Source organism: Chiloscyllium plagiosum, unplaced genomic scaffold (genome assembly GCF_037043375.1).
Source record: "Chiloscyllium plagiosum isolate Xiang-an unplaced genomic scaffold, Cpla_swu_hap1 HiC_scaffold_9, whole genome shotgun sequence".
Taxonomy (NCBI): domain Eukaryota; kingdom Metazoa; phylum Chordata; class Chondrichthyes; order Orectolobiformes; family Hemiscylliidae; genus Chiloscyllium; species Chiloscyllium plagiosum.
Window position 1 is genome coordinate 36,146,303 of NW_028270147.1, and position 12,840 is coordinate 36,159,142.

General features: G+C 40.6%; 1 protein-coding gene across 3 annotated transcripts in view; it reads left to right on the top strand.

The window, feature by feature from the left end:
- ptch2 (patched 2) overlaps positions 1–12,840 on the top strand; it is a 112,394-nt gene that overhangs the window by 93,998 nt on the left and 5,556 nt on the right. For all 3 annotated transcript variants that reach the window (XM_087990536.1, XM_043699052.2, XM_087990537.1), the window contains exons 20-23: positions 476–618; positions 7,455–7,554; positions 9,957–10,232; positions 11,310–11,861. In XM_087990536.1, the coding sequence (XP_087846662.1) occupies positions 476–618; positions 7,455–7,554; positions 9,957–10,232; positions 11,310–11,861 (1,071 nt within the window). The remainder of the gene's footprint in view (positions 1–475; positions 619–7,454; positions 7,555–9,956; positions 10,233–11,309; positions 11,862–12,840) is intronic.

A 12,840-nucleotide genomic window follows, 5' to 3' on the forward strand; every position in this document is an offset into this window, starting at 1 on the left:
CAGATCTGCTGCCTCACAGCGCCAGAGACCAGGTTCAGTTCCCACCTCAGGCGACTGACTGTGGAGTTTGCACATTCTCCCCGTGTCAGTGTGGGTTTCCTCCGGTTTCCTCCCACAGTCTAAAAATGTGCAGGTTAGGTGAATTGGCCATGCTAAATTGCCCGTAGTGTTGGGTGAAGGGATATATGTAGGGGAATGGGTCTGGGTGGGTTGCGCTTTGACGGGTCGGTGTGAACTTGTTGGACCGAAGGGCCTGTTTCCACACTGTAAGCAATCTAATCTAAAGTAATCTAATCTAATCTCCAACATCTACAGTATTTTACATTTATTCCACAGCATTAGCCAACTGTCTAGATCACTAGGCCATTGATAGAACTACTCCACCACCGACTCCCACTAAGTGTTTAAGTGCATTTCTTTTATATTTGTACAATTTGACCATTGATATCAATATGCCTTATTTGTTACATTATAGGGTTTCCTGACTGCCATTGGAAATAGGAATTTACGTTCTGCTGTGGCACTGGAACACATGTTTGCACCAGTGATAGACGGTGCAATCTCCACACTACTCGGAGTCCTGATGTTGGCTGGTTCTGAGTTTGACTTCATCATTAGGTAGGTTTTAAACAGGGCCCCTATACGGGCAAATATTTCTGGCAGATTTCTCTTTTACATTATCCACCACAAATGAAATGGATGGGAGAATTATTTCAAAGCATTTTTCAATTCTATTTCAATTTCTTTTTTCTGCTGCTGATGTTGGTTAAATACTATTCCCAAACCAAGAAGGTACACAAGAGAAGAAATTTTAACAAGCTTGCCAACTGAGAGAATGTGCAAACATAGACAATTTTAAAGTAACGCTCGTGGTGAAAAACCTACAGGACTGAGTGGATGTTGCATTTACACTCATCCCAGTGACCTTAATAGAGTGTAAAATTGAGGAAGTTGAAAAACTAGTGGAATCTCGATCACTGCTAGAAAATAGATAGTTATAGATAATGTTGATTTTCTGTTGGAGGTTCAGCTTCATTGAACAGAATTTGATGCCACCTGTGAGTCTGGTCGTGGTGAGGTATTTACTCAGGCAGGAGGAGACAAGTGGGACCCTGTCTGGGTGTGAAAGCTTGCGGTGTCCTTTCCACTTAGATGCTAATTGAGGTTCTTAAGTGGTTAGTGGCAGTTGCCACCACTTTCAATGGCTGTGACATTCAGCTTCCCCAGGCTTTGGAATGGCCTATCTACAGTAACTCTTATCTCTGGAATGGTTGTGTTATTGGAGATGGTAGCTAAGATGGTAAAATAGCTTTTTACTTTGAAAGACGTACATGATTCAAAGAAGTGATGTAATTGCTGAAATATTCCTTACCCTCGAAGTGACATAAGATCAAACTAATAGAGCACCTCAACCTACTTCAGCACTACAGTTGAATACAGCTTTGTATTTATCATTTCAGGTTAAATATTCTTCAAATGTCAACTTTAATAAACTGCATTTTTAAAATCTTGCTAAAGGTATAACAAATACCCACAGTAGAATTGCTGAGGTGCTGATGCTGCCTCCAGTGTATGTAGCAGATTTGATGCCCATCTGTAATAGTGCTTTAAGACTTGTCATCACTCGCTGTAAGGGTGATACTCAGCTGTCGTTCCTATTCATTTGATTGATGTAACCTATGACACTGAGTAGATATCCAGTCCATAAGTACTCCCAGAGCAGAAGTTATACTTTAACATGCTGGCTTCCGGAGGGGACCAGGATGAATGTTTTAAGTGCCAAAACCATTGCTTTGAGTAAAATGGAACTCGTGAGATTTTAAATAATGTAGAAAATTTAAAAGGCAATCACAAAATAAATGCTAAACTATCTTTAGTTCTTTACCTCTTCCTCCTCAATGTGCTTCCTTTTTTCCTAGAACCATACCATTAAGTAGGGCTGACAATTCTACTTTACAGTGATTTGTCAGATCAGCTTCAGTGGCTAGTGACTCATGGAGGCCAACATTCCCTGGGGCACGGCTCTAACTCTGGTAGAATTTACTATAAAATGATGGACAGAGATAATCTGGCATATTTTGTAAGGAACTTAGTTTGCACCATCCCTTAAAGGACAGACATTTTCTGGGCCAGAGACTGGGCAGCATCTCATTTTATTGGGACTTTCTGCTCCATTAAGCTAAATGGAACCCAGCATTTATAATTGCTGAAGGCCGGCACATTGGGGAGGGAGAGATCTAAAACCAGGTGAAATTTGTCACTTCAGTCCCAGGCTTTAACACCATCTAGCTGTCATGGATATACGCTTGAAAGGTTGAAACTATTCCACTTGCCTTGCCAAAGAGAAATTTCAATTATGATCTTTGGATATAAAGCAATAGCAGAAACAAAACAAAGATTATTTGATTGTCATATCTTCCCGCATCCATATTTTCCAAAATGCAGCATTCGTCAGTCACAGCATGTTCCATGTAAGAAAGACTTGTCATGACCTCAGGACATTCCAAAGCCTTAACAGCCAGTGAAGCACTTTTGAAATGTTGGAATATAGAAAACGTAATAACCAATTTGCACACAGCCCCACAAGCAGAAATGAAGTAATCTGCTTTCCGTGTCACTTGAGGGGCACCAGGGAGAACACCACTACTATTATATGATGTAGTGCCACAGGGCTTTTTTTTAAACAGCTCCCCAAGAACGCAGACGTGGCATATGTTCACTGTCTCAGCCAACCGACAGCTCCTCCAATAGCACTGTACTCCCTCATTACAGCTGTGGAGTACCAGCCTGGGCTATGCATGAAGACTCTGATGTGGAGCACGAATGCACACTTTCTGACTTATAAGCAAGAGTGCTACCACTGAACCATGACCGACAGGATGTGGATCCATATATCGCAAACAGAATCAAACATGAAAACCATAGATTCTGTCATGTGATGAAACCCATTAGTTCAGTAATAACACAATTTATTCACAAGAGTGCAAGTAAATCAGTTGACCGGTCACAAAATAAGTGTTAGAACCAAGTAAAATCCTGAGCTTGTGTTGGCTGTATTGCACAGGAGTAGAAGGTGTTTGAAGTTCCTGATGAATGGATTAAAATGAGTTATTTGTACTATCATATTGGGAGAAGATGGACAATGAAAACTTGAATGTGAGTCTGCCCACAGAGTGGTACTTTGTAGAGGAGCAGGGCAAAGAAGTGGGCTATCTCTGCTTTTCAGAGAGAAGGATTGTGAAAGTTACATGTTTATAGAAAAACAGGAAAATATATTCTGCCCTCGGTATCATTTAGAAATAATGAGAAACAGGGAATCTATTTTGCAAGTCCAAACTGTCATTTTTCTTCTAAACATTGAACTAAATGAACCACAAGGTAGACTTTCAGTCAGGGAGGTCTTGTTTAGAGAGCCAGTCAGATAGCGTGGGTTAGTGTAAAGAAGTTGTTGTAAATATTTCTTCTTTGGTGCATGCACCATAAACAGCTGAACAAACTCTGCATTTTTCAGCAAGCCATCCTCAGAATGGAAAAGATTACAGAAAGGATAAACAACGAGATTCTGACATGCTGCCTACATGGAGGTCCTGTACAACAGGCCAACCGATTGATTTTCAGACTGTTGGCTTAAGTAAAATAAATAGAAGATGGTTGCCTGTCTGATTGCAGTAATAGGAGGGCCCCTCTTGTTATGAAGGGCAAAAAGAGGGTGGCAATCAAGGCTTCAGTTTTTTTCTTGGTGTGGGGGATATCAACCAGCATGTTCAGTTGCCACTTTTGCCAAATTTTGTTGACCCCATATTCACCAGGAAAGGGCAGTGCAAATAGATTAAATATTGTAGGAAAGGCCCCTCTGGGAGTCACAGCTAATTAAACTGACTAAGCCTTAAGAGTCTGAGGGAAAGTCGTTGCACTACGATTATTCTCCAAATTTGATCAAAATTGTGGGAGGACTCAGGGGTGTGGCAACAGGCTGAGGCAAAATATCTACGTCCCTTTCTACTTAGAATTAGCAAAAGGCAAAACACTGAGGCAGCTCTCATTACAAAACCCAGCAATGTGGAAAATTCAATCTGGTGAATGTTCTGGCAGCAAATGAGGGAGACAGTAAAATTTGAGAGAGTTGTATTTGGCTCAAAAAGGAGAGTAGCTGAATTTGTTTTTCAGCATTATCAGCAGGAATCTTCTGCTAAATGATTTATCAGCAGTCTTGGAATCCAGGACCACAACTATACTTGTTTTAAAAACAAGGTGAGAAGGAGATTGGCACAAAGAGTGGGGCATGTACATTGGGTTCATTCTGCTGTGACCAATGCTTTTCATGAAATTAGCGATAGAAATTACCCAGCCTCATAAGCAATGGCTTCAAAAGGGTATTTTCTGCTGATACCACTGGCCTTTGCCCAAAAACAAATCCCGCATGAGATGCAAAGGCCCCTTTAACAAATGGTAATACAAGAGCCTGCTGCTCCCCCAAACGTATGTAAACAGAACCAAGCCACAGTGGAAACTCACAAGCCAAAAAAAAAATTGTTTTCAGTGAGGCGGGGAGACAGATCCTGATGCTCCATCAGAGTTGCGTGCCATTCCTGTGAATTCCAACCAATGCATATTGTTGCTTATCTTAGTGTGCTGTTAAATAAACACTTGGCCTTCCGCTGCACACATGGGGCTCAGAGGCTTTAAAGCAGAAAAGACGAGTAGAAAGCTTACTGCTGTTCTGCAGCTGTGCTCAAGTTTCTGGTTTGTGGCAATTGCTGTTCTCTAGACTACTGCGCATTTTAAATGATTAAGTGTTCTTAAGTAAAAGTACATTGAAATCAATATTAAACCAAGCAATAAAAAGAATATAAAATTCACCATTGGCTTTATTTCATCTCTTTTTCTGGTGAGGTATTAAATAGACCCTCTGGTTGACCTTTCTTCACAGATAGATGCAAAAGATCCCAAAATCTTAGCAGGACTAAAACACTTAATGGTAAGGTCCTAGGGAGTGTTGCTGAACAAAGAGACCTTGGAGTGCAGGTTCATAGCTCCTTGAAAGTGGAGTCGCAGATAGATAGGATAGTGAAGAAGGCATTTGGTATGCTTTCCTTTATTGGTCAGAGTATTGAGTACAGGAGTTGGGAGGTCATGTTGCGGCTGTACAGGACATTGGTTAGGCCATTGTTGGAATATTGCGTGCAATTCTGATCGCCTTCCTATCGGAAAGATGTTGTGAAACTTGAAAGGGTTCAGAAGAGATTTACAAGGATGTTGCCAGGATTGAGGCTCTGAGCTACAGGGAGAGGCTGAACAGGCTGGGGCTGTTTTCCCTGGAACATCGGAGGCTGAGGGGTGACCTTATAGAGGTTTACAAAATTATGAGGGGTATGGATAGGATAAATAGACAAAGTCTTTTCCCTGGGGTCGGGGAGTCCAGAACTAGAGGGTATGGGTTTAGGGTGAGAGGGGAAAGATATAAAAGAGACCTAAGGGGCAACTTTTTCACGCAGAGGGTGGTACGTGTATGGACTGAACTGCCAGAGGAAGTGGTGGAGACTGGTACAATTGCAACATTTAAGAGACATTTGGATGGGTATATGAATAGGAAGGGTTTGGAGGGATATGGGCCAGGTGCTGGCAGGTGGGACTAGATTGGGTTGGGATATCTGGTCGGCATGGACGGGTTGGACCGAAGGGTTTCCATGCTGTACATCTCTACAACTCTACATTTCAAAGAAAAGTAATAAAGTTCTCAGTTAACATTTATCCCTCAATCAAGCATCACCAAGAATAAATTATATGATTATTCATATTTGTGAGATTGTAATGAGCACAAATTAGATGCTGTGTTTTCCTCCATTACAAGTAGAAGGACCCAAGATTTTGTAAGGTGCTATTTAATTTCAAGCTTATTCCTTTTTTTTCCAAAATTAGCCTTGGAAAGTAAGGTGAATTGGTTTAAGGAGGGAAAGTGCAGTGTTTAAGTCCCAGACAACTAAAGACATGGCACCAGTGATGGGCTGATTTAAACCGAGGTTGATTGAGCAACCAGAATTGAAAAAGTGCAGCTAATGCAGATGGTTGTCAGTCTGGAGGAGGCTAGAGGTCGAAAAGGGATGAAAGGCCGTGGTAGTATTTGAAAACAAGAATGAGAATTTCAAAACTTCTGGAATTGCTGAACCAGGAGATATGTAAGTGAGCACAAAGGTGACAGAAACTTGGTATGTATTAGGACACAGGCACAACAATTTCCGATTACCTCAAGTCTGTGCAGGGTGTAATGTGGGAGGCTGATCAGGAATACTTTGGAATAATCAAGTCTAAAGGTAGCAAAGTTATGGATGAGGTTTTCAGTGGTAGATGAGTGGAGGCAAAGATAAAGCTGTATAGTTTTAAGAAAATGGTAGTGGCCTGTCATAGTGACGGTACAAATCCATGGGTCAAATATGATACCAGACCCCTCCTTGCATCACTAACAGGGTTTGAAATGAAGATCCCTTCAAAGGAGTAGTAGTTAACATTGGGTTCTGTGCATGAAGATGGTATACTATGAAGATACTTGAGTTTTCTTGCATATAGAACCAAGTTTCTGTCCTTCTCTCACACACACATATACTCACACAGTTCAGGAAGTGCCAGGACCGTAATGATAGATGAGCCTGCCACTGGGAATAGGGCTAAGTCCTCTGCTGAGGAATTCCACTTGAAATCGAGCCAAATGCCTTAATTCTTCCAAGTACAGTTAGGAGTTTCTGTGGAGGCCTTTTGCGCTGTAATTAATGTATGCCTTCAGACCAACAGGCCCGAAACAGGAAATTGGCCATAATGGTTCACAACCTTTACCAATTTACTTACACAGCAGGAGATGTAACTCATAGATGGCCTTGGGATATGCCACCTAGTTGCACATTGCACAGTTAAAAGATCTGAGTACAGAACATTCAGAGGGAGGAGGCAGAATGTTTATAGTAGATTGGAGTTAGAGGTGGTAACAGCCCCATGTTGTTTGAAACATAGCTTCACATCCTAAGGAGCTGGTGTTCACTTTAGTCAATATGGACAGAAATCAGCAGCTTCCTTTTTTCTTGTGTCCCTATGAACCACACAATGTGAGCTTAGTTTTCTGTTCAGTTGCCAGGCAGATTAATGCGAGCCATTTAGTTACTTCAGCTGTTTCCCTGCTCCCTTGTATACTAAACCAGAGATAACTTCTATTCAATTCATATAGTTTGTTATCTTTGGCATTAATTAATTCCCTTACAAAATTGTAATGGTTACACCCTCGCTCTGCCTCTAAAAACCCATGTATGACTTTGCTGCTGAGTACTTTTGACTTTGGGGATGCTAGATAACCTTGGCTTGGAACGACCAGATTTGTGGCTAACTTTATTGAACATAAAGTCTGATCAGAATAATAAAATTAAGTCGAATGAGTGGTCACAATGTAAATTCTTGTTCTTCATTTGCAGGTACTTCTTTGCTGTTTTGACCATACTAACAGTTTTGGGTATCCTTAATGGTCTCGTTCTACTTCCAGTTTTGCTGTCCGTTGTTGGACCCCCTGCAGAGGTAAGCAGAGCAAAGTCTTGATTTATTGAACCTTCTTAGGTCTATTGACAGAATTAGCCAACCTTGAAACATAATTCTTAATTAATTGGGTTAGTGATTTATTGTGACAAGCACTATCTCACGGTAGACTTTAACTCCAACCTCCCCAGTAGGTTTCAGAAGAGAAATTTAAAAGCCCTACTGTGGATGTTAAGGTGCACTCCCAAACCCCTTCGCTTTACTGCGCCAGATGTATCCAGACCCTGTCCCCAGTCTGAGTACTGGAGGTCAGTGTTCACAGTATGATTCTTCCACAGTGGCATATATTGGCAAAACTCATACTGTCAATACTACAGAAACTGAGTTAATTTTTTTATAGTCAGTATTTGTTTTTCACTGGCTTGCCCCACCTTCTGCTAGGTTTTCAAGCCACTTTCACACTATAGCATAACAACGCCTTACTTTATTGACCTAAATAGCAATGGATAGAAAAGGCAGCGAAGATAAATGATGTGTTTGGATCTCACTAGTGCTTCAAACTAAATATACAAGGCTCATTTACCTCAGGGGCTTGGATATTTCCATCTGCTCTGCATCGGCTCCAGACTTACCCTAATCAGTAATAGCGGGTTTCATTTGACTGGGTGCGCAGAGAGTTAAATGCAGGAAGCTTATTTTCCTAATGATGGAGGCACAAACTCCCTGCTTCAAGATTTGTGTCTGAAAAGCTATCTCTCAATTAGGAATTGCTTGAAATTAGGAATTTCTTTTTTGACAATTTATTATCCCCTTCACAAAGAACACAATCTGACATAAACACAGTTTTCCTTTAATACTGTCTGATAGACACAAATTCTCGGCTTGACAAACATTCTTTATGGCTCTTTCTTCAATAGAGAAACTGTGTACTGTATAGTATTATATTCTGTGGTGCCACCTCACATCTAATGTAGCCCATGCCCCTCACTACAGCAGTAGGTACATTGATTTTTCACTCAGTATAACACAACATAATATATTCCAATTAACCCAATCTGTCAACAGCTCCATTGTAAGAACAAACTCAGATGAAACACTTTCAATAATACGGTTTGTGCCTTTTCTAAGTTTTAGATTTACTCTTCTGTGCTACCTTATCCTAGAGTCCTATGCTATTGACTCTATTCGAACTTAGGTATTTCCCATACAGGAAATACAAATTGATTTTAAAAGCATGTTTGCATTTTATTAACAAGATTTAAGTTCTCCTGCATTGAAAACTGAATTTTGTGTAACAAGAGCTTCACCCTGTAAAGATAATTAATATAATTGGAAGCAGGCCCTTTTAATATGAGTTACAAATTCATGTTTGTTGTGAATCTGCACCATCAGCACAGCAGTTGGATTGAGTAACTGAAGACCAAAATTTTAATCTTGGGGTTCACTAGACTTTCCTAGTTTGTGATCTTATCTGAACCCCTTAATTAGACTAAAACCTCATAATCCATTCCCAGGTATCCATTATTTTGCACACAATATGAAAGCTGTGTTAACATTACTATCTGTAATCACTTCAGACTACTATATCTATTATTCTGCGAATAATATACTGCCATAATGATTATTTAGAACATGCAATGACTGACTTGATCACCTTTTCTTGAGTAAAATGTTAACAGGCTACTACAGTCTTGTTAACATACAACTGGATTAAGAGGAGGCTTGGAATTTGTAGTATTCCGATGCAAAGTACCCATCATTGATGGGATATAGGTGCAAATTCCCAATACTGCTCATTTCCCAAGTGCTACATTGTCATTGTGGAGTGTTGTGCTTGGAGCACTCTCGCATAGTCTCACGCAGTTCCATAAATAGAAACCTTGATCACATATTTTGGCTGCACTTGTTTTGCGATGTTGGGGTTGACTTTCCTTAAACTTTTCACACTTTGCAAGCTCCAGAACCAGAGGTCACAGTCTAAGAATAAGGAGTAAGCCATTTAGGACTGAAATGAAGAAGAATTTCTTCACTCAGAGAGTTGTGAACCTGTGGAATACTGGGATTGTATGATCAGCCATGATCATACTAAATGGTGGTGCAGGCTTGAAGGGCCAAATGGCCTACTCCTGCACCTATTTTCTGTGTTTCTAAGGCATTCAACTGAAACCTAATGTCATGCAAGAAGGGAAGTTTCACCAGATAAACTTACTGTGCCACTTAACACCTCCCTTTGTCCCCACCCCTACCACCACCACTGCCAGACCCCGCTCCCAGCACCTTTTTCAGGAGTAAGACAGATGTGTATCTAAAAATAAATATTAATCAGACATGGAGCATAATCAGGGGTCCAGAGACGTCTGTGTCACCAATCTCGCTGAAGAATGGTAAACACATAGGCCAAAGTTTATTTTCCTTCATTAATCTTTTCAATCCTTTGTAAATAGATTACACCTGCAGATCGAGGCAGTCGTTTGCCAACTCCTTCACCCGAGCCAATTCCACCACCCATGAATCATCATGGCTTCTATGTCCGTTCATTTCCACGTCAGCAAAGTATGTTTTCTGAATCCTCGGATTCAGAATATTACTCAGAGACCACAGCGTCTGGGATCAGCGAGGAGGACCTGCCGCACTTTGACCAGAGTGCATACATCATCCCACCAACCCACTCACGGATACTGGTGGAGTCGGGAAGCGATCCTAACTTCCCACGAGTCACAGTAAGTGCTTTTTTTTGTCATTCAAAGCACTATCAGTTTGTCATTGGCCTTTTGACATCAATTAGTTAATGATATTGGCATGGCCTTTAGTAAAAGGGCAAAATAGAATTTAATTTTCTTCCCTTCTCTGGAACAGGATTAACAAAGTATCTTACTCTCTCGACTATACACATAAAAACCATGATGACAATGATATTGATTTATTCTTATGTCCCATATTTATTAGTCCACATCTGCTGTCAGTAACAGCTTTGAGGGTGTATTTATACAGCTTGGATTATATTAATTCAAGAAAGTAGCTCACCACCACCTTCTCATGGGCATCTAGAGATAGGCAATAAATGCTGACCTAGCTTTCCGTGAACAATAAATAAAGAAAATATTGGATTCAGAAAAATGTATTTCTACTCAAGCTGATTGTTGAGTGAAAGACCTACTAGCCAATATTTTGGGGGTTGGTAAAGCAAAAATGGCCTGAGTACTTCTCTATCTCATCCTCCCCTCAGCTATGGCACTGCTCTGTCTTAGTATGAACAATTGCTGATATCTAAAGATATCTATATGCTTGGTAACCTTGCTATAAAAGGTGAGGGTTACATTCCAAACCTGTTCCTGTGAATTATATGTATGAGGGTAGGGATGGAAGAATGGCTAGGATGTACCATTGGATGCTAGTGTGGGGAAATTTCTCTTGAAGTAACCAATCATGTATTTTACTTTGAATAATTATTAAATAATAAAACATCAGCCTTTAGTGCTGTCTTCACAAGGTTAAGTATCTTAGTATCACTGTCTTTCAGGTTCCCTATGCAGAGTCAACATCGACATCCACATCCCTAATATCTGATAAGGTGTAAGCTTTTAAGGCCTTTATAATACTTTAGACAACTGCTTGCAATGCTAGGCTGCCAGCTCACCATGAGCACTTCAAGTAAATTAGGGATGGGTAATAAAAATTGCATTTTCTAGATTGTCCTATGAATAACTAAAACAAATCTGATACAGTAATTCTTAAAATGTGAAAGATTTGTTGAAAACAAATATGCAGACAATATTACTTTTGATTTTCTCCAACAGATTGTGAAACCATACAAAGAGCTTAATGATTCCTCTTCAAGGAAGAGTCACATAAACTCAAAAGGACAACCTCAACCTACTGTGGATTCTGTTAGTTCTCAACTAGCCTGGCAAGAACCTAAAGACTTACAACAAGCAACAGGAGAAGGGGGATACATCTCTAACAGTGGTCTGCACAGTAGGAGTGCTGTTCAATCTATCCAACCTGTCAATTCCTCTAGGGGTCAACACAGGTCTCGGAACAACAGGACTCACCATCCGAGGACTACACTTCCAGCATACTCAACCAGTGTGCCTGGATCAAGCAACCCTTTCACTACGGTGACTGCCACAGCATCAGTGACACTGGCTGTGCACCCGGGTGTACCACAGACATTTAAAGGGTACACACATGAAGGGTTCGAGGACAGTGAGTCAGACTGCTTCGAGGAACCGCACATAACCTCCTCATATGTGAATCATCAGAAAACAACAGACTCCAAAGTGGAGATTTTTGAACTACAGGATGTTGAATGTGAAGTAAGGAGCAGAGAAGCCTCAAGAAGGCATTAGGTGAGTTTTTTCTTTCTTTTTAGTGGAAATGCTCCACAATAAAAATTCAAGCACAGAATCAGAATTTATTTTGACCTTAAGTATCATATTTAATATATTTGCTGACCACACCTTTTTCTTCCTACTTTTTTTATATATTATGTCACCATTTCTCATTGACTTTCCTGGTATATCCAACAATGATCTGCTTTCTCCCATCTTCGTGATGGTTTGCTGCATTTTTCATGGAGGGGTGAGAGTCACACTATAGAAAACAAACTACACCAGTGCTCCTCAGTGTTTAATGATTCTGATGTTCTTGCAGGATGTACAATATTGGATTGCATGTACATCTAGCGTGTACTGAGTCCTGTCCACAAGCTCCCTCCTCAGAGGGAGAGGTCTCAGTTGTTTCTTGTGATTGTGACAACATTGTCAGTAACCATTTCTTTCAAGGTTCTGGGCTCATGGCTTCATTAAGCTTAATGGTCATCAGCTGAACAGGCCAGATAGGACAGAGTTTTTAAAATCCCAGGCTGAAAGCATCTATCTAAACTGTATTTGCTACATTTTGGAAAGGCATCAGTTCCCCCTTAGAATCTCCTCCTGATGTAAAGTCTCCTGTTCAGCTACATACTGTGTACTTCCTTCATGGAGTTGCAAGTGTGTCCTGAAACCTCAAAGCAATCCAGCATCTGAACCCCACAAGAGGTCATTGCCAGGTGGATCAGCTCGCTCAGCATTATTGGACCTCTTATCAAATCAGACGGCTTCCTAGTCTGTTTGGCTTAATGAATCACTGGGTATAGTTGCTCAGTCAAGTGAGGCAGCTGGCCAAAGAAAAAGGTTTCTTGATGTACTCTGACTGATGTTATATACTGATTCAGTCTTTATATCTGTTTTTAGTTTGTATATTTTAGTTTGTATTTGGTCTTTTTTAGTTTTGCTGACGGCATTTGTCCCTCTGCCTATGTCCTGTCAGCACGGTGTTAAAGTCAGT